This window comes from Apodemus sylvaticus, chromosome 4, assembly GCF_947179515.1.
Source record: "Apodemus sylvaticus chromosome 4, mApoSyl1.1, whole genome shotgun sequence".
NCBI classification, from domain to species: Eukaryota; Metazoa; Chordata; class Mammalia; order Rodentia; family Muridae; genus Apodemus; species Apodemus sylvaticus.
In genome coordinates this window covers 27,411,082-27,433,069 of record NC_067475.1, presented here as the reverse complement: position 1 = coordinate 27,433,069, position 21,988 = coordinate 27,411,082, and the positions used below count along the sequence as shown (strand labels likewise).

Genomic DNA, 21,988 nt, shown 5'->3' with positions numbered 1-21,988 from the left:
TACTAATTTTAAAGTTCTAGGCTGTCAGTAAAGACTGTCTGAACTATGATTCTTAGTAAAGTCTAATGAAGGTTACTTAAAACTAAAATCACTAGGGTTTATTTAATTAACTGTAATACTTCCTCAGGAAAACTAATGGACAAAATAAATCAATTTGTTTTTCCTGGGGTTGGTTTCTCTGTGTCCAGTAGACATGAGGGAGTATTTTCATTTGGAAGGTATCCTTAAAGCCAGACCAGTTGAACATTTCATCTCAGTTCCATCAGTTACTATTGACCTTACCTGAAGGAGACCTTGCTATCAAGTCTCATGAATGTGGGTAACGGCACTTTGAAAATCCTAATGTAAATCATCTATATAATCATCAGTAGGCATGTTGTGTAAGTCACTAGAAGATGTGTAGACACTGAAGAGCTATTGATGAACAAGAGATGACTAGGAAACAGCTCAATGGAAGATGCTTCAAGAGGAAGTGTACATGACCAAAAGCTTAGAGGGACTGATACAAAGAGTGCCAGTGCAAGGTAGATGTACTTGGACCTTAATGCACAGTGGCCAGGGCATAGCAAAGCACACTGAGGAACTTGAATGTGCTGAGGACAACAGAGCTTTGCAGGTGACATCAAAATTGCAGTTTAGAAAGGTGTAGCTACTGTCTGTATCTCTATCAGATAAGCTGACGACTTGAGAACTATGACTCTGGTAGGGGAGCAAACTGGACAAATTAGGGAAATAATTGAGAGATAAACTAAACAGGATGTAGATATTTTGGGGTTTGTCCCTTGGTGGTAGAAACAGTAAAGCAGTGACTTGTTTGCTAGAGCAATCTAGGTTATGTGGTAAGGATGAAAACTGCTTTACAGAGCCCGGTGGACTGTCAGATATGACAGAGGGGCACGGTCTGCCTAGGAGGAAAGAGATGAACTTAATTTTAGAATCAGTACTAGTCCTGACAAATTAACAAACGCTCTTAAATTTATTTCTTGTTTAGGCTCCTGGAATTTAACCCAGAGCCTATACAGTGTAAGCGTGAGCTTGAGTTCCGTGTGTTCTCTTAGAATCCTCAAATAAAGCAGATTTAAGATTTCTGCCAAGGTGTCTAAAATAAGTAAAAATACAAAAAAATAAGAACTAATTTCCTTGTTTTATTTTGTCTGACTTTAGGTCTGTTTGAAAGTATTTTGATTTGTTTAGTTTTTTGTTGTTGTTGTTGTTGTTGTTTAAGATTAAAAAGAAACGAAGAGTTACTTGGTGCTATGGCAAAATGAAGGATTCAAACTATGAAAAGGAATTTAAAATCCCAACGAACATAACAACAAGAAAACGTAAAACTTCTGTGACTTCTTTGAGAGAGAATTCTATCATGAAGTTGGGAGAGAGCGGTGAGTGTGGGTTTCCTGTTTAAGAGGAGCCACGTGACATCATAGGTCTGTTTCTGTAAACAGACCCTAGTGGCACTAAAACACGGGGTTCAATAAAGCATGTATGTCAGATGTGGCCACAGTGGTGAGCATTCACAAGACTGGTCATTCTGAATCTCTTAAGGATGATGCATTGTAAGTCAAGTGCAGTGCCTTCTGTTTGTAAGATCAGCACTTGAGAGACTCAGGCAGGACTGCCAGCAGTTCAGAGCTAGGCTGAGTTATAGTAAGACCCTGTCAAAAACAAAAATAATAGGGTGTAGTGTAGTGTAAGCATACAAGTCAAGAGTCTGGGGTTATTTTTGCTCTTATGTCCTGTTAAAACGCTCCAGTCTTTGCATAACATCCAGCTTAGTTTATTCTAGTTTTCAGACTGTTACTTATGTCAGTTATATAGGACAGTGTTTCAAAATTATATCTCCAGCATTATAGCCATCTTTAGGGACATTTTAATGTACTGATAATGGTCAAATTTCAGGTGTAGAATTTGACATTTTTATCTATATTGTTTCAAAGATCTTTATTTTATCACAAATTCCAACTAACTTTCTTAATTCATACAATAATATGATCCATGATCACATCTGTTGTCAGCATGTTCTTGGCATTCATACCTGAGTATAAGTTAATTTGAGCTTACATCTGGTCAGAATTCTTATTTAATCTCATTTTTATTTTTAGCAAAACGTGCAGTAAATCTGTTCATGACATGCATCTTTTCTACTTCCAGCACTGTCTTGGGAGTCTGAAGTGTTCAGTAACACTCTGGAGCCGTTGCCTGAGGACGAGTGGAGCTCGGCCTCCGTGCTCCTAAGCGAGGTAACAGTGACAGAGAGCGTCTGCTCTTGGGCCTATTTGGGGCTTTTTTGTTTTTTCTTTAAGAATTTTATATTACGTGTGTGTGCATATTTACATGTAGCATGGCAAGTCTGGTGCTTGCAGACTCAGCAGAGGATCTCGCATCCTCTGGAACCAGAATTACAGGTGCTTTTAAGCTGCCACTTGAGTGTTGGGAGCAGAACCCGGGGTCACTGGGGAGTAGCGTGCATTCTCTGAGCCATCTCTTCAGCCACTGCAGTAGATTTCTCGCTAGATTTGCTGCTTTATAACAATGATATACATAACAATTATATCATTGTTAACAGTGATTAACATTGTTAACCCTGCCTGACTTAATACCAGAGACAAATTTGATCATAGAGAAGGCTGTTGTCATTTTATATCCAGTCGACAGCTATGAGATATCTAGAGCTAGACCAAGTGTTCTGTAAAGCAGCTGTGGGCTGATAGGTGGGAACCTGCTTACAACTCTTACTATCAAATCTTAGGATCTGTAAATAGTTTTAAGTTTTATATTTTGAGAAATTCCTTGAGGGTAAGACAGATTTAAAAGTGACAAGATTCTCAAGTATACAGTAAAGTCGTCTAAATGCGTAGTAAAGAAGTTTTTGCTTTTATTTTGGATACAGCATCAGTGCTTCCTGTAGCTCTGACAACTACTAATTTGATGACAACCACAGCAGTGTCTGTGTTCCACACACCCTCTAGGATTTGTTACATAAAACAATGTGTAGAGGGGTTTGGAGTGATGACTCAGCAGTTAAGAGCACTGACTGCTTTTACAGAGGACCCAGGCTCAGCCCCAGCACCCACGTGGCAGCTGTCTGTAACTCCAGTTCCAGGGAAGCCAGCTCTGACCTCCACAGGCACAGGCAACACGCACTTACATATGGGCTGCCAAAGTACTCAGACACCTTTAAATTGTTAAAAATTGACTCAAAAAATAACAAAAACAACAAAAATAACTAAAAATCCTATAGTACGCTATTTTCCACCTCTGTTATAGTTTTTATCAAAGTAGCATAGAAAACAGAAATGAGCTTCTCTAGGGGTAGCATGGGTAAATGTGGAAACCACCGGGAGCTTAGAAGTTAGTCCAGGACGTGCCTGTTTCTTTTACAGTCCTCTTAGAAACAAGTGAGACAAGCAGGCGGATGAAGGGCTGCTGTCGGTCAGGTGGACTTCTCGGTGTTGTCTTTTCACAGCTAATTGGCTTTTCCCTGTCTCACACAGGCAGATGTATTACTTCCTGATCTCCAGTTGACCTGCCTGTTTCACGTTAGGGATAGTACACAGATGTTAAAGCCCACAACAGCTTATATCAACTGGGGCAAAGTTGAGCTGACTTTCAGTTAGTCTGCATTTTAGTTAAATAAGCAATTAAAAGTTATATCTGCATTTTCCTCTGATTGGAAATTTTGTTTCTGTTTGTAATAGGAAAACGTAGAAAGTGAGTTGAACTCACTTAATGCCCAATATAATGATCTCGTATTAGACTATGAACAGTTAAGAAGAGAAAATGAAGACTTGAAATTGAAATTAAAAGAAAAAAATGAGTTAGAGGAATTTGAGTTTCTAGAACAGAAAGAAGAAAAAGATCAAGAGGTAAGAGAAACAGAGGTACTGACTGAAAACATGTCTGTCAAAGTGTCATTCTAAGATTGAGGTTCTGCTTGTTTTCATGCATGTAAACAACTTAGAGAATTTGAACAAGAAGTAATTAAATTCTTTTTAAAATAGCCAGATTTGTTTTCTCTTGCACTTGGAACTTATTTTTGTGGGTTTGGGGTTTGTTTAGATGGTGCTTCTTGGATTGTTTTACTATCGTGTTATTATTTACTACATGTAGGTGTGTGTCAGTGTGTGTTTATTAGGTATGTGTATGTTATGAGTGCGGCTGCCCACGGAGGCATCAGGGTTTTTTGGTTTGTTTAGTTTTGGTTTTTGTTTCTGTGTTAATAATTGGTTTGATGTTTCCACTTCACTTGCTCTCACAGATGCAACTAATGCATGAAGTTTCCAACTTAAAGAATTTAATTAAACATGCAGAAGAATATAATCAAGATCTTGAGGTAAACATTTGTCTTAGTATTTGTCTTACAAGTAACTACAACTTAAAATGCATGTAATTAAACATGACTACAGAAAATAGAGGAATTATATTTCAAATACTAGTAAATTTTAATCAATTTAAAATATTAAATACAAGTATTTTTTTGTCATTTTAAATTCAAATTGTATATTAAATTGAGTTTCGCTCTTCTTTGATTTTTTTTTTAGAATGAACTAAGTTCAAAAGTGGAGCTTCTTAAAGAAAAAGAGGACCAGATTAAGAACCTGCAAGAATACATAGATGCCCAGAAGTCAGAAAAGATGAAGATAGACGTGTCATACTCATCGGTAAAATCTAGGGGTTTTTTTTGTTGTGTGATTGATTGGGCATTTCTAGTATATGATTATAACCATCCTAGCAAATGGTTATATTTTAGAGCCAGCAATGCACCAGGCTTGGTTATAATCAGCTTAAATATATTTAATATAAGCATAATTCTTTCTTTGATTAATGAACTCTTAGTGTCGTCTACATTTTACTAAGAGAGTTGAAGTAGTTGTTCTATAGTTTTATGGGTTTTTTTCCTCTAAGTTGGCAGGTGGATTGATTGGTTAGGTTGGTTAGTGGATTGATTGATTGTTGACTGATAGGTAGGTGAGTTAGTTGGTTAATTGGTTTGAAACAGGCTCTCACTGTATAGCTCTGGCTGGCTTGAAATTCGGTGTGTTGGATAGCTTGCCTTTTAACTCACAGACATCCACCTGCCTGTGTCCCCCAAGGTCTGGGATTAAAAGCATGTGGCTTACGTTTTCTAACAAACACTAACCAGCTTCTTAATATGGAAGATGTGTTCTTATATGTCCGGATGTGTTGTTATGATATAGGAAAGTATGGCCAGAATTCTAATTTTATTTGTTTGATTAGTAGCATAGCTTCACATTTGATCATCTAGGAATAACATTTGTCTGTGTTCTCCAGAATATTTTGCAAAGCTACCAAACCTGGGTCTCCTAAGTATCCCTTTTGTTGTCTGCCTAGGACGCCACTGAAGACCTGAAACAGGCAATGCGCACTCTATCTGATTTGGACATAGTAGCCCTTGACGCCAAGAGAGAGGCATCCTTCCTTAGAAGTGAAAATATGGAGCTGAAGGAGAAAATTGTAGGTAACTTTTCAGAATTTCTGATGATAGAGTTGTAGTACTATATAGTACAGTACTATAGTATATATACTATACATATACTGAATATAGTACTGCACTATAGTACATATTCTATACTGAATATAGTATAGTACTATCGTATTATAGTTCTATAGTACTGTAAATCAGTACAGTGTTGCCAATTTTTAATGTTTTTCCAATAGAATGAACTTTCAAATTCTTGTAAGCAAATGGAAAATGACATTCAGATGTATCAACACCAACTGGAAGCAAAAAAGAAAATGAAAACTGATCTGGATAAGGAATTACAGTTGGCTTTTCAAGAAATATCAAAACTCAGCGCCCTGGTAGACGGCAAAGGTATTACACGAACTCAGACATCTGCACGCTGACCTAAAAACTTACCTAAAGGACTTGAGAACAGTCCCAAAATCAAGTGACTGCTAAGTTCTGAGTTTAATGTTCACTTTATATATCTTTGGTGTTCACAAAGATTTCTATGGGTACCATAATAAGGTTTAAAAATATTTTTTCAAATGCTGTAGACATGACTTGAGAAAAGTTGTTTAAAATCTATTAAAAATTAGCTCATTTTTGTCAACATAGGTTTATCCTCTAATTTAGAATTGGAAAAAAGGATTACTGATCTCCAAAAAGAACTAAATAAAGAAGTTCAAGAAAAAGAAACTTTGCAAAAAGAAGTTACCTTGCTGTCGGAGTTGAAATCTTTACCGTCCGAGGTGGAAATGCTGAGGAGAGAGGTGAGCCAGATGAGAGGCGCTGTAACTGGGCGGGCTCGCCATGGGAAGGGGAGGAGTTCTGCTCACTGCCCTTAGGGGCCTACGCTTGCTCTTCAGATTTAAACGGCTTTAGCTTAGTCTTTGCCCCACTTGTTGGTACTAAGTCATAGCACTGTGTGGAAGAAAAAAGAATGTAGAAGATCAGAGAGATTTGGAGATACCTTCATGCCCATGGTCTCAGCATTCAAGGGACAGGCCTGGGTCTACATAGCAAACTGTAATGCAAGTAAACAAATGTCTGCGGCATGCTTAGCTGTACATGGGACATAATTTTATATGCCTTCCCAGGGCTCAGGGAACATCAGAAGGAAGGGATGGAAAGATTGTTAAGTTCGCAGTGTAACATCACAACTAACAACTCCTGTTAACTCCAGTTCCAAGGACATTTGAAGCCTTTTTCTGGCTTTCCATGGACACTGCAGTACACGGTGCATAGACATACATGCAGGCAAAACACCCAAACATGTAATAAATAAATCTCAAACAATAGCAGGTTGACAGTTAACAATGACCGTTTCTGGAGACACTACAAGTTTTCCAGATCAGTAAATGAGCCTGCAAACTCATGGCCTGTCGGCTTCTTTCTCTCTCTACCTTTTTAAAAGAAATGAAAAGTGCCAAGAATTTGAGTGCTTACTATATTGCAAACATCTTGCTAAAGAATATGCCAATTATTTCATTTATACTGTTAAGCCAATGGCTCTTTCACAGACCCTTTGGGGGTCAGCCAACCCTTTCACAGGACTCACCTTAGACAATCTACATGTCACATATGTGCATTATGATTCATAACAGTAACAAAATTACAGTTATGAAGTAGAAACAAAAATAATCTTATGGTTGGAGGGGTCTTTACACATGAGCTATATTACAGGGTTACAGAATTAGGAAAGGTTGGGAACCACTACTATAAATGTTTAACAACTAAGTCCCTTCACTGCTTAGTACATGAGAAGAACAGCAGATTCTATTTTCAAGTCCCATAAAACAGCTGTCAACCTGTCACTGAACACAACAGACCTGCCTCCTAAGCCAGGGCTGGGCTGCTGCTCCTCTTTTTGTGGGCTTTGTAGCTCTCTCAGTTCCCTTTCAAAGTGATTAAACTACCCATAAATCTGTTGTGGATTATTTAATTATTTAAATGATGCTTCTGAAATAATTTTTAAAAGCATAATTTATCCATAGACTAAATTTTTAGAAATTTGAATTGCAATCACTAACTTTTGTTAGGGTGAGTAAGTCAGATGTTGAGGATCCTATAAAGTACCAGCCACATGGTCATATTAGAAAATATCCAGCACTCAGGAGGCAGAGGCAGGCAGACTTTTGTGATTTCAAGGCCAGTCTGGTCTACAGAGTAAGTTCCCGGATATCCAAGGTTACCCAGAGAATGCCCGTCTAAAACAAAGAAAGAACGAACTTTGAAAGCAAAGCTAAGGAAATAGTTACCTGATAGTTAATCTCAGTCAGTTGTTCCTACTGACGCTTTTTCTGTGTATTCATTCTTTTAACTGGATCCCAAAGATATGAAGAGGCAATAAAGATGGGTTTATACATTGTAAGTGAAGCGTTCATGGCACGAGCACTGCTGTCTGCGGTAGACAGCTCAATGGTTACCTAGTGTGCAGTGCTCTGAGTTCCATTCTCAGAGCTGCAAATGAAAAAATACCCACCCTCCCTTAATCAAATTTTCACTTCATTTAAAATTTTCCTGAAACTTGCTTCATGGTATCTATCATCTTTGTTAACAGCCCTAAATTTTACTTCTCTTCCCTAGCTGCATGAGAAATCTGAAGAGCTCTGTGTAATAACAACAGAAAGAGAAAAATTGTTTTCTGAAATAGCTCATAAAGACAGTAGAATTCAAGGTTTACTTGAGGAGATTGGAAACACTAAAGATGACCTTGCGGCTTCCCGGCTGAGTCAGAGGGGCAGTGAGGAGGAATGGCAGGCCCTGAGGAGCCTACACACGGAGCTGGAGCGCAGGCATGAGGGGGCCCTGGAGGAGAGCGAGAGGGCGAAGCAGGAGATGGCAACTCTCTCCCAAGAAGCAGAGCGCCTGGCTTTAAGTTTGGATTCCATGAGGGCCGAGGTTGGTACAAGCTCTTGACAAGGGGATCAGACTTTCCTCCCTTGCATTCTGCCTGCCTGTGTGTGTCTCTGTCTCTGTGTGGGATACAGCTGTTTGACTCTATCACACTTTTTCTTGGAAGCTTTCTCACAAGACTCAAGAGCTTGAGCAGAAAACAGTCGAGGCTCAAGAAAGGCTGACTAAAATGGAGGAGCTGAGAGAGGAGCTGGAGAGCAGAGACTCCAGCCTGCAGTCTGTAGAGAAGGAGAAAGCCCTACTCACGGAGCAGCTGCGGCAAACCTTGGAGGAAGTGCAAGCCTTAACCCAAGAAAAGAAAGACCTGCAGCAGCTCCAGAAGAGCCTGCAGACTGAGAGGGACCAACTCAAAAGTGACATTCAGGACACCGTGAACATGGTACGGTTCAGGTGGTGAGAACTGTGGGAAGGCTCCTGTGTGATCAAGTGGTAACTGTAACACACACGTCCTCATGAAATGGTTTCCTTTGTCTCTTAAAAGAACATAGATACTCAAGAACAGTTATTAAATGCTCTCGAGTCTTTGAAACAACACCAAGAAACAATTAACACACTGAAAAAGAAAGCTGCTGAGGAAATGCCCGGTAATTTGCATACAAAGGCCAGTGGAGGAGCTAGAGATGAAGCTCAGGCAAAGGTAAGAAAGAACAGCCCATGACTGTGGGCTCCATCGCTTCTGCTTTTAACCGCAGATACACTCTTGCTCGGGTTTCCCCCACCCAGGGATGGACCGTAACCTGTAACATGAGATTAACTCCCCAGGCTGCCCCTGATCAGTGTTTCTTCACAGCAACAGAAACCTAAGTAGGTCAATACCCAAATGAAGGATGGAAATGGGGGAGCAGAAAATACAAGAAATTAGGATAACAAAATATTTCCAGGAAAAAATACGATTGATATGAAAACCTGAGCTAACAGCAAGCTTTAAAAGTATTTGTAAAAACTCTCAGTGGATAGGAAGACAGAATTTGAGACTAGAAGACACAGGAGAGTTGAATAGGGACAAGATAATAAAGGATCTATCAATCAGTAGAAGCCTGGACCTTTTACAGAAGCCTACTTTTAACAGTAGATTCTCCTTTAAGACAGTGTCAAGCTGCTCCACCCTGTTGCTGTAGCTGCCAAGGCCTCATTTTACCAAGACTCCTGTATCACTTTACCTGCTTCCTAAGGAGTGTGAGGTCTCATCACATTCCTAGTCAGGAAGCAGAGAGAGGTTGAGTGCCGCGGGCTCAGCTCGGCTCCCTCCCTCTCCTCTCAATCAGTCCAGGACCAGCTCACTGACTCCAGCCCACACTCCCCACTTTGGAACAAAGTATTTTTTTCTTATTCCAACTGTCAACGCTCAGGGAAGTAAATGATGTCTTCAACATCCCTTTTGTAGCACAAAATGCTGGTCATTCAACTTGGAAAATATTTAAGGAAGATACATAGACAAGATACATATATGTCCTGATTGTCTAATCAGTTTGAATAAATGAATGCCCATAGAGTCAGTTTAACCTCACTTACATGAAAATTGCCATGTGAGCTGCCACCCTGGCAGTTCTTGCCAGTGAACAGTTCTAAGAATACTAGCACTGGAGCCCAAAGCTAGCTGTATGCTCTCTGCATGATCTTACATAAATGAATTTACCAAATAGGGATAACAATAATGCCCACCTCCTATGGTTGCAGAAGAGATTCCGTGTGTTGATATGAGACTAGTACTTTGTACAGAATATAAGCGATAGATACTTTACTAATAGTAGTTAACTACTTAAGAAATTCTTCAATGCATTCCTATTTTAGATGGATGACATAGATGAACAGAATCTGCTGGCTGAAAGTGCCCACACATTGGTCGTTGGTAGTAAGGACAATGAAGGAACTGAGGAACAGAGGAAAATAGACTCTCTAATGCAGGAGAATAGTGGACTCCAACAGACACTGGAAAGTGTTAGAGCAGAAAAGGAACAACTGAAGATGGACCTAAAGGAAAATATTGAAATGGTAGGATCTAGCTCTCTACACTTAGCTATACATTTTTATCTGTTTATTTTAGATTTTAATAACTTTATTCAGGTATAATCTGTATACAATAACTACATCATGGAAGTACATGGTTATATGACTTTTGACAAATGTCTCTGCCTAAGTTAGAACTACTGGATGTTACATGTCACCCTGGTAAGTATCGCCAGATTGATTTCCAGATCAGTTCTACCATTCTATATTCCCATCAACAAACGGAATTCTGGTAGTTCTCCTTACCAACATTTTCTATATTTATTTACACTTTCAATTTTAGCCATTCTTTGGATAATGTACCTATTTTAATTTACCTTTCCCTAGTAACAAAAGATATTGAACATGTTTCATAAACTAGCCGTTGAACATCCTAAATGATTTACTTTCTTAACGTTGTATTAGACATGATGGGCAGTATACATACTTTGTTAAATAGGAACCTTTGATAAATAGGTTCCTGAATGTTTCTCTTTTGCTAGCATAGCTTTTAATTTTGTTTTAAATCATTGATGTTTTCCAGTATTCCCATGCATGGCTCAGTTTTTGTATCTGCCAGGCCCTATAATCTGTATGGGTTGAAATTAATTTTGGAAATTCACTGTGGCTACAGTAGCCAGCTGACACTTTATGCTATTTTAATTTTCTATATTTAGAATTGTCTAGTTTATCAACAAACTAAATGAAAATTAGCATGCAAACAGAAAGTATATTTGGCTAAGTTTGGTATGTTTTGTTGAACTTCATATACAAGCATGTTGCTGTATGATCTTAATAATGAATTAACTCACGTCTGTCAGAAAAGAGTGGGAACCATTTTGAACTCACTGGTCATTGATCAGTGCTTGAATCCAGTCATAAAAGCATCAGAAAAAAATATGATTTTAGTCTCTTTGGCCACTGAAAGGAGACCGACGTCTCTTTACAGTTGTCTTTGCACTTGGATTTCTTCATTTTTGAGTCAAAAGTAATTTCTGAGTATTCCTGATTTTTTTTTAAAGATAAGCTAATATTATAAATTCTAATGTAGAACTTTTTTTAAAACTCTAGAGTATTGAAAACCAGGAACAGTTAAGAGTTCTTAGAGATGAGCTTAAAAGGCATCAAGAGATAGCTGCACAGGAAAAAGATCATGCCAAGGAGAAGAGAGAAGAGCTCTCCAGGGCGCAGGAGAGCCTGGCAGAAATGGAAGAGAAGCTAAAGGACAAGGTGAGCTCCCCGTGCTGGCTTCCCGACTCTGTGATCTAACTGCACATTTGCTAATAAATTTTGATTCTTCTAATCTTCAATATCTCCAACTTGGAGAATGCTAACAGTTTGAAATATGTTATGGGAAGCTAGGCATGCTGACTCAGTTTGGAGGCTGAGGCAGGGGGATCTCTGTAACGCTGATACCAGCTGATCAGCTGATACCAGACTCTGTTTCTAAATAAACAAATGATATATGTATTTTATTTATTTATTTATATCATGGGGATTGTGATTATTTGGAATCTGTGTCTGTATACTTAACTAGTCTTTTGGCTTTTTAGTTTAATTTTTTAATTTCACCTTGCTCCACTGATCAGACATGTAAGTTTCCAAGATTATACCATAATTGCTATAAAGTGACTTACAAGACAGAAATGCATTCTGTTACCGTTCCTTCCTGTTTGTTCATTGTGAGTCTGTTCTTTGAGACAGGGTCTCACTATGAAGCTCTGGCTGTGCTGGAACTTATTACCCAGACCAAGCTGGCCCCCAACTCCCAGAATCTGAGTTTAAAAGTTGAAGTGTCAATGGTATTCCTTTTGATGACTTAGGGAAGAGTCCCTTTTTTGCTTTGACTGGTATCTGGTATCTCTGCGCTGTCCTGGAACTGCACCACTCCACTATAATCCAGAAGAATCTAGCCTTGCTACTTAATGATATCTGTAAAAGTCCCATTTCCAAACAGGTTTACATTCTGAGTTTCTAGATAGTCTTGACTTGTTTAACCCACCATAAGCATAATGTCTAATCTTAGAGCTGGTTTACGACTGCTGTTGCTTATCCATTTCCACTGGGGTAGACAATGCTCTGTTAATGGTACTACATAAAAGTCTGGCCAAATATCAGCAACATGATAACTATAATTGTACCTCCTAAGGACCAGAAACTCCAAGAGACACAACAGCAACTTCTTAGTACACAAGAAGCTATGAGTAAGATGCGGGCAGAGGCAACTGAAGTGGAGAGCTTAGAGAATGAATTCAGGAGCCAAGGATTGGCATTGAAGCGTGTGGAAACAGAGAGACTTGAGTTAGCTCAGAAACTTCATGAAAATTATGAGGAGATGAAAGCTATAACCAAAGAAAGAAACGATCTGAAAGAATTACTGGAGTCATTTGAAATAGAGAAAAAGCAACTTAAAGAACATGCAAGAGAAATAGAAGCTGCAGTAAGTAATATCAGTTCTTTATCTGGTAAATGGTTCTTTAGTAACTTCAACTGGAAAGCGGGAGGCAGTATTGGGTGAATACTATAAAATTCTTTATATTTCACTTAACTGACCAAGGGCCTACAAACAAAAGAAGAACTAAACATTGCCCACGCAAATCTAAAAGAGTACCAAGAAATCATCAAAGAGCTAAGAAGAGGCATTTCTGAAAAGGAAGCTCAAGCAGCAACCTCTCAGGACACAGCAAAATCCTACCCTGAGTTACAGGGAGAGGTATGTCATGTCCTTCGCCACTTCTGTGTCCTTTCTCCTGGAAAGGAAAATCGATGCTCAGTTACAATTTATTCACCACATAAGAATTTAGCGGCTATCTACTGTGGTAGACACAGTGTGGGCTAATGCAGCCTACACTCTGAGAACTTGGGGGTAAAGCAGGAGAGCTGGGAGTTCAAGACCAGCCTGGATGCCACAGAAAGTTTGAAGCTCACCTGAGCTATGGAAGACCCTGTCTCAAAAAAGAAAAACCGTGGTAACAGGGACAAAGACCCATATTGCTTGTAGTAGAAGGAAATAGTGCTAAGTGAGCAACCAGGCAAATAAAACAACATGAGGTAATTGTAAATGCTGTGGGAAAGACCACATTGAGCTAATGGGCTAGTCCAATTTTAAAAACTACTTCCTGTCGAGCATTGAAACTTGTACAATAAAATGTTTCTTTTTCTCAATGTGTATACACGTTTAAACAATTCCTCAATTCTAATGTAGTGCCTGTAGAAATAAGCAAACTTACATGGTTCTTCTAGCAACCAGGATGAATGGAGAGTTAGTGTGCATACACAGAAAACTTAGAAGGTAGCATTTGGATTCAGCAAAAGATGGGGAAAGTATGTATGTATGTGTGTGTATTCAATATATAAAGTATGCTATATGTACTACATATATTCACAAAGACCTATGACAACTTTTATTTCCTTATAGTTTGGGAACCAGTTAGAATTTAAGCCTATAACCAGCTGAGTTAATAGCCTGATGATATATAAAGATTGGTTCACTTTGGGCCTAAGCTGACCTACTATGGTATACTGATGCTATGTAGAGTTTAAAAGGATTGAGGGTAAGTGCATAGAGGCTTGTACCAAGGAAGACTCTACGGGTCAAGGTCACTGTCATTGATGATAAAAGTTTCCTGACCCTTTCCATCTAAAAGATGTAATCTCTAGATAGTAACCTTGTGCTTTGTTAATATTACAAGATCCCAGTGCTTGAGACCAAGAGCGACTTCCTGATGTGAATGAAGCCAGGGACGGTGCAGAAAAGGTGAATAAACTTGAGCCAGTGGAAGAACATTCCAGAACAGTGCATTCAGTAACAACAGAGGGCATAGATGTAGAAAATGTTGGCCTGATCAGGAACGTTGAAGACAGTCAGGGAGATCAGCTGTCTCACTAAAGACTTGTCTTGGAATTCCTTTCTGTGGAATTCCAAGCCCCACTGTGTGGATGGGAAGGACCATGAGTCTACTAAACTAATGAATGAGTTAGGTTGGACAACCAAGGAACAGGGCAAAGGCAGAGAGAAGAAAGAAATGCTCAAGTTAGTAAAAGCAAATATTTAGAATGTAGCTAGGGATTATTCTGGTTAGTAAAGATATGTTTATAGATTATCCCGCCAAGATCTATGACATCACTAGGCCTGAGTAGTTGCTTAAGTTTGCAGTACCAGATGTTATTTCCCTCTTGTTGAGTGGGTCTTAAGTCTAACTAGAAAACTGTTAGTTACCACCAGGGTGTGCATGCCACCCCTGGCCCCCTCAGGGTAGTGTGCTGTACTGGCCAAGTGAAGAGGATGGGCTCCTGTGCCTACAGCAGGTTCTCCAGGCAGGACATGAGCAGTACAGCAGCTCAGAAGCCACAGATGCCTTTCCTCTTCCCACTGTATTTCTCAAGATCTTTATAAGCAAACCTTTTCCTTATGACTAAATCTTTTTTTAAAGGACTTAGTTGTAATATGATGGTTACATTTCAATAAACATCTTATAATTCTAATACTAAAGCATCTAGAAACTGAAGAGGAACTTAACCTTGCTCATCGTTGCCTGAAAGACCAAGAGAAGAAAATTGACACTCTAATAATGAGCCTCTCCCAGAAGGAAGCTGAGCTGTCAAGTATGCGGGGACAACTGGAGTCGACCACTGCTGAACTAGAGAGAAAGGTAAAGGTAAATGAAGACGAGAAGCCATGGAAGGGAACTGGAGGAGGGCACTGCTCACTTGACTGTGGTTACACACTGAATTATGTTGGAACCTAGTTTGTATTTTCCTGAGGGGAGGGGGGAGGAAGGGTGAGGGAGGGGGAGAGAGAGTGTGAGAATGAGAATGGAGCTGTATTTGTTGTGCTGAAAACGTATTTATCCTTGGTTGAAGGTCCAAGAACTCTGTGAGAAGCAGGAACAACTTAATCTAAGAGAAACTCGTGAGGCTCAGGGGAGGAAGGATGAACTAGAGCAAGTCAGGGCTCTTCTCCTTGCCAAGGACACAGCCCTGCAGAGTGTGGAGAGTGACAGGCTCCACTTGAGTAAACAACTTGAGGAAAGTCAAGAGGAAATACAACTTCTAATTAAGGAAAGAGAAGAGCTGAGAAGAACACAAGAGGCCCTTCATGTGGAAAGTGAGCGGCAGAAAGAGAGCATCAAGGAAATGGGCGCTAAGGTGAGTCTGTGGCTGCTGATGTGGGTAGCAGTGTGGAGCTGAGGTGGCTGGGGCACCACCTCTTAGGTTTCTGAGATGATAAAAGAGAACTAAGAAGTATTCATGTGCATCTGAATGTCATTGTAAAAGCTTTTGCCTGGGTTTAGGAACATGTCTTCCTTTTTCTTAAAAACCCCACTTCTGTGTACCTCTGACCTAACTTGTTATATTTTCTCAGCTCCAAGAACTTCAAGACAAAGAGTCTGAATGTCTTGTGATGAAGACTGTTAATGAGACTCAAGGAAATAGATGTGAGGTGGACCTCTTGAAAGAGCGGTTAGAGGCCCAGAAGTCAAGTTTGGAAAAGGTAGAAATGCAGAATGTAAACTTGACTCAAAGACTTCATGAAACCCTTGAGGAAATGAAATGTATAGCAAAAGAAAGAGCTGAGCTTTGGAGTGTGAAGGAGCGCCTCACGGGAGAGAGAGACCAACTGAAGAAGAGCCTTGAAGAAACAGTAACTAAAGTGAGCGCCATCTCTCTGGCATGGTGCAACCTTAATGTCCTGAAGACCACTGGGATTCAGGGTGGGCAGGAGTGGAAAATTGGTCCTGAAGAGTTTGGATGCAGCATTTTACAGTGTGCACATTCTTACACTTGTGCAGAGATAGTTTTAGATATTCACTGCGCATTAGCAGTGCCTGATAAAATGAACATAGTGTATTTGCATCATGGACCGCTGTGCCTTCTAGATACCACAATAGACTTGACTGACAGAAGGGCCCTGTCCTGGGGAAGATAGGCTGGCAGTGGTTTGTTTATGGAGATCCTCTGCCCACATCTGAAGCAACTCAAGGGAGGAAAGCTGGCAGCCTTAGAGAGGAAGGGCAAGAGAACTTTTCCTTCCTTTAAATACCTTCTTTCTGTTTGAAATGTGTTTCTTTCAGTGTCTTTCTTCTTTAATTTTTAAGGGTTTGGAAAAAGAGGAAGAGCTAAGAGTTGCACATATGCATCTGCAAGAACACCAGGAAACTATCAACAAGCTCAGAAAGATGGTGTGTGACTACACAGATGAAATATCCCACACTCAAGGGGACTTAAAGCTCACAAATGCTGTCTTAGAAGCCCAGGTATTTTTTAGTCTGAATAACTGGGGGGGGTTAACCAGAGCTTCTCCATGATGAGATAGGCCGTGAACATGTCTGAATTTGAAGGCACAGATTTGCTGATTCAGTTGTAAGACTGCTTGCATTTTTTTTGTCCATATGTCTAACACCCTAACTTATTCTATGATTATCTTAAGAGCCAAGAACTCCAGGAAAAAGAACATCAGCTTTCTCAAGTAAAAGTTGATCTCAGAGAAACTATGGATCAAATGGAGAAACTGAAGAAGCAGCTCGAAGCCCAGAATTCAGCTCTGGAAAGCATAGAAATAGAAAAGTTAAAATTGACTCAACAACTTAATGAAAACCTTAAAGAAATTACACTTGTCACTAAGGAAAATGATGACCTGAAAATTATGGATGAAGCCCTCAGAGAAGAGCAAGACAAACTAAGGAAAAGTCTTCGAGAAACAGAAGCAAGTGTAAGTTCCTGTTCTGCCCTAGCAGCTCTCTGAATCACCACCTAGCAATAATGACTCTCTTGGTGACGAGGATATTAGCCACTTAGATGGGCAGTTGGCTATTACACTTTCTGAATTCAGCACTTCTTTATGGAAATTTATCCTAGATACATCTTGATTCAGTTGTTAAAGGTATACACATATGAGTGTATGCATAGACATATACACAAGTAGACCCTAAAGTTGTTTGGCTATAATTGTTGGTGTTAAAAATAAGAAGCAGCCTACGTGTATCTTAGGAAGAAACTGGTAAGTACAAGCAATATGCCAAAATGTCGCACAAGTCTTTAAAACCATTGATCCCAGTGTCCGGTTCTGCAACTCAGAAAAACATTAAGAAGGAAGCACTTTGGTAAGTAAATTATGTACAGTGTGTTGACTTCTTCAAGAAGGTGTATGGGGAAATGGGAAGGAAAGGACTGAGTTTCTAACAAGAAGGATTACTAAGGTGTAAAAGCAGGACCCGTGATGGGCTTCATCAGGTGAAGCTTGCTGCACAAGCCCAATGACCTGAGCTGTCTCAGGAACCTGTCTGTGTAAAGGGGGAGGGCAACTAGACACCACAGACCTGTCCATTGACATCACAGGAAGCTCCACACACACGCTGGTGGGGGTTGGGGGGTGGCAGCGGCGGCAACTTAAGGTAAACTTTTTAAAAGAACTAAAAGCAGACTGATAGGACCACTCAGTAGCAGAGCATCTGCTTGCTTGTACAGTGGTCCTGAGTTCAATCCCCAGGTCCACAACAAAAAAGAAGTAAAAGCACAATTATTTTTACTAAGAATATATGTCACTTATTTTTTAAAATGCTACTTAATGTTCTGATCTATTTTTTGGTTAAGGATCTGGAAAAGGAAGAAAAACTAAGAATTGCTCACATGAATCTGAAAGAGCACCAAGAAAGGATTGACATACTCATGGAGACTATGTCTAAGAAGACCAAGGAAGTATCAGATATGAAAATGGAGTTGGAAACTACAAACAATAAATTACAAGAAAAGGTATTGATTGGGCATCTCATCTATTCAGGCATTAAAGTCTTAGGGGATATAAAGATGCAGCCACTGGGAAACAGTGTGACGGTGTTCACTGTAAGCCTGGGGTTTCTGGTCCTTGGGAGTATACAGAGAAGGCCAGAGAAAATTCTTCTAAACAGTCTACAGGAATATCCATAACAACTTAATTTGCAATAGTGGGAAAAGGAAAACAACCTAAATACCAGCAGGTAAATGGATTACTACACTGTCATCTTAAGTTCAAAAGGAAACAGAACTGACATGGGATGAGGAAAGGACATACAGTTGTTTGTGGGGTAAGAGAAATGCTGTCTAGTTTGGTCTGGGTTATGGTTTTATAGGGAGCATGGGGTGTTGGGGGAGGTGTGGGGGTGTAGAATATGTGAGCTGGGCAGTACTGGCGCACACTGTTAATCCCAGCATTTGAAAGGTAAAGGCAGAGAGCTGGAGAGATGGCTCAGTGGTTAAGAGCACCAACTGTTCGTCCAGAGGTCCTGAGTTCAATTCCCAGCAACCACATGGTGGCTCACAACCATCTGTAATGAGAACTAATGTCTTCTTCTGGTGTGTCTGAAGACAGATACAGTGTACTCATATACAGTAAATAAATAAATGAATAATTCTTTTTCTAAAAAGAAGAGAAAGAGACAGAGAGACAGATGCAGATAGATCTCTGAGGTCAAGACAGCCAGAGCTACACAGAGAAACCCTGCCTGGGAAACAAAGAGTTAACCAAGATCTGCATTTAGATTAGTATACTTTATGTGTGTGTTACACCTCGGATGAGAACTGGATACCTTTAGCAGACATTGATACGAATGGTTACTGTCTGAGTCCAGTTAGAAGCTTCTCTGCCCACCCCTGTGCATGTGGACCTGAAGACAAGCATGGTCACGCCCAGCGGACAATAGTCTTTACCTTTCTTTTAAAACGTCCTTGGCCTGGCCTAGAGAGAAGGCTTAGCACTAAGGGCACTGCTCCTGCAGAAGACCTGAGATCAGTGTTCAGTATCCATGTCAGGTGGCTGAAAACCTAGCCCTCCAGCTCCAGACACTCCTTAGAGAAAGCACCGCACACACAATCGAAAATGAATTAAGCTTTCTGAACTGGAGAGATGGCTCAGTAATCCTCTTAAAGGATGCTGGTTTGATTTTCACAGCCTATGTGGCAGCTCACAGCTGTCTTACCTCTGGTTCCAGAAGACTTCCATGGGCACCTTTATCCATGTGGTACATAGACTAGCATGTAGGCTAAAATCCCTTAACCATAAAATAATCCCCAAACCATAAAATAATACAAAATTAAGTTTAAAAAAATCAAAAATCAAGGTTTCTTTTAAAAGAGTCTGAACCCTAACATGATTTCTGTCTTCAGGTTGAAGAACTTAAGGCAAGTGAGCTTCAACTTCTTAAGTTAAAAGCAGATGCAAGTGAAACCCAGAAGCAGCTCAAGGAGCAGGGCTTAACTCTGAGTAAGATAGAGATGGAGAATTTAAATCTGGCTCACAAGATTCATGAGAACCTTGAAGAAATGAAATCTGTCATAAAAGAAAGAGATGATCTAAAGAGAATTGAGGAGACACTCAGAACAGAGAGAGACCAGCTCAAGAACAGCCTAAGGGAAGCTGTGGTTAAGGTGAGTGTGCTTCCTGTGTAGACACCACTCTGGAAGATGCGGGATCCATAGGTGCACTCTCTTGCTCTGTGTGTGTGTGTGTGTGTGTGTGTGTGTGTGTGTGTGTGTGTGTGTGTGTGTGTGTGTCTGTCTGTCTGTCTGTCTGCCTGCCTATCTGCCTGCCTCTGGTACCTGCAATGGCTAGAATAGGGAGTTGGATCTCTTGTAACAGCTAGTGTTCCCTACTGCTGAGGCAGCATCTTTCCATCCAGCTCCTCAGTGTCTCTTTGTGCATTCCATAATTCCATACATTTGGTTTAGCAGTATCAGTTCCAAGAGTTGACCTCACCAGTGTATTCTCTTTTTGGGCAAGAATAGAAACTTGTTGAGAGTAGAGTGATTTGTGGTGACCAAAATCTAGAAGCAAGCCAAACATCCTACTGCAAGGCATATGGGATTCATCCGTATTTTGGAATTCTAAAATTCCAAAACCTAGCATTATTTATGTGGTACTGGCCTTAAAAGGTAGTGACAGAGAAAAACACAAGTCCTGGAATTCAATGGGTACAGTGTCCCAACCGGCAGGACAGTCAACAGGGTCCCGGAGATACCTAGAAGAAAGGTGATGGGGTGACAAAACAAAAGAGGGACGGACAGCAAGTCTAATCCTGATCAAGCTGTCAAACTTTAATTTTTACACAAGTCAATATAAAGGGAAGCTTACAAGGTTGGGAGAGGTAAAGGGGAAACAATCTCAGGGGGCTGACATCATTTCTAAGAAACAGTTTCTCATAATTTCTGGGTAAGGCTAGTTATTGCTGTTGGAATTCTGGCATGATAAAGGGTGTCATGAGGAGGTAAAGTGGAAAGGGGTTGCTATGGTAACCTATCCACAGACGAACTTCAAAAGGAGGGGGTTTTGAGATTTACATAGGAATAGTTCCTGGCATGGAGATCTAAGTGAGAATGACTCCTGGTATCAAGGTCTCCTGGCATTGAGAGCCAGGTGGGGATGGCTCCTGGTATGGAGAGTTCTTGGCATTGAGTTCTAAGTGAGGATGGCTCCTAGCAGTACAGCACTGCACTGAGTGGAAGGTAGGATCAGAGCATGGACTCTGGGTCCTCTGGCCCTCTTGTACCCAGGCATGCTGTAGAGCTCATTTCTAACTGAGTGTAGGTTTTTGTTTAAGTGTGTTGAAGTCAAGACTGCAAACACTGTAAAAGCTGAAACACTGATTGTGAGTGTTTCAGATAAAGGTACCTGGTGTATGTATGTATGTATGTGTGTATATACATACATATATATAAGTATGCACTACCTTTTTTTGAAGAAATTCTTTGTTCTATTTTACAATTATGTCAATCAAGTTGGAAGAACTTAAGAAAGAAAAGCTTCATTTTCTTAAAGAGGAAGAAGATGTCAGTAAAGTTTATTTTAAGAGTAGAGGAAATTAAGCATTTGAAGCAGTTTGAGGCCTGGAATTTGCCTACACAAAGTGTAGTGAACATAATTTACATTTTATTAAGGAAGTTCACAAAAACCTTGAAATAATAAGAAAACAGTGAGCTAAACAGGATACGTGTTTGAAGGGTGAAATAGAAAGTCTGTGTGCAGCGTTGACAGAAACATTAGATGCTTGGGAGTCTCGTGCATGTGGGGACTGTCCAAACTTACACACAGACTTAACTTGTTTGTATCCAGCAGATATTCTAGGTGCTGCAGCTAGAATAAACAAGCTAAACAATGGCCACAAATGGGAGGAAGAGCCGTTCTGAGCTTTTGTCATGCAGGAAAAAAAAATAAGAATGAACTTTGAATTTTCCAGCCCAAAGTCCTGGGAAGGATGGATATTCAGTGCTTGGGTTTTCTAGTAAGTTTAGTTAGTGACAATAATTCTAGTGTAGATGTTTGTGAGAATATGAACCAGAATCATCAGTCAGCGGGCTTTCTCTAAAAATCATGTGTTTCTCCTGTGTGTTTGTGTACATAAACATAAAAACTATATTAACTGGAGAATGGGAGTCCTGGAAAAGTTATTCCTTAGTGAGCCATTTGATTCTATCTATTGTATTTAGTCATCAAATGTATTGTCTAGGAATTCCTTTAAGATGCAAGAAGGTCTACAGAAACAGAAAAGCCCCACTGTGTGGAAGGGAAGGACCATGAGTCTACTAAACTAATGAATGAGTTAGGTTGGACAACCGAGGAACAGGGCAAAGGCAGAGAGAAGAAAGAAA

At 40.0% G+C, this 21,988-nt stretch overlaps 1 protein-coding gene across 13 annotated transcripts in view; it reads left to right on the top strand.

The window, feature by feature from the left end:
* The window catches only part of Cenpe (centromere protein E), a 62,658-nt gene that overhangs the window by 16,621 nt on the left and 24,049 nt on the right, over positions 1-21,988 (top strand). For 3 of the 13 annotated variants that reach the window (XM_052179198.1, XM_052179195.1, XM_052179193.1), the window contains exons 14-35: positions 1,226-1,382; positions 2,152-2,240; positions 3,699-3,866; positions 4,259-4,333; positions 4,542-4,661; positions 5,353-5,475; positions 5,680-5,836; positions 6,083-6,237; positions 8,054-8,368; positions 8,490-8,762; positions 8,865-9,020; positions 10,175-10,375; positions 11,441-11,599; positions 12,519-12,809; positions 12,927-13,082; positions 14,863-15,027; positions 15,233-15,517; positions 15,735-16,022; positions 16,468-16,626; positions 16,800-17,081; positions 17,963-18,121; positions 19,511-19,771. In XM_052179198.1, the coding sequence (XP_052035158.1) occupies positions 1,226-1,382; positions 2,152-2,240; positions 3,699-3,866; positions 4,259-4,333; positions 4,542-4,661; positions 5,353-5,475; positions 5,680-5,836; positions 6,083-6,237; positions 8,054-8,368; positions 8,490-8,762; positions 8,865-9,020; positions 10,175-10,375; positions 11,441-11,599; positions 12,519-12,809; positions 12,927-13,082; positions 14,863-15,027; positions 15,233-15,517; positions 15,735-16,022; positions 16,468-16,626; positions 16,800-17,081; positions 17,963-18,121; positions 19,511-19,771 (4,194 nt within the window). The remainder of the gene's footprint in view (positions 1-1,225; positions 1,383-2,151; positions 2,241-3,698; positions 3,867-4,258; positions 4,334-4,541; positions 4,662-5,352; positions 5,476-5,679; positions 5,837-6,082; positions 6,238-8,053; positions 8,369-8,489; positions 8,763-8,864; positions 9,021-10,174; positions 10,376-11,440; positions 11,600-12,518; positions 12,810-12,926; positions 13,083-14,862; positions 15,028-15,232; positions 15,518-15,734; positions 16,023-16,467; positions 16,627-16,799; positions 17,082-17,962; positions 18,122-19,510; positions 19,772-21,988) is intronic. The other 10 variants (XM_052179200.1, XM_052179194.1, XM_052179196.1 and 7 more) reach the window with 9 other exon arrangements.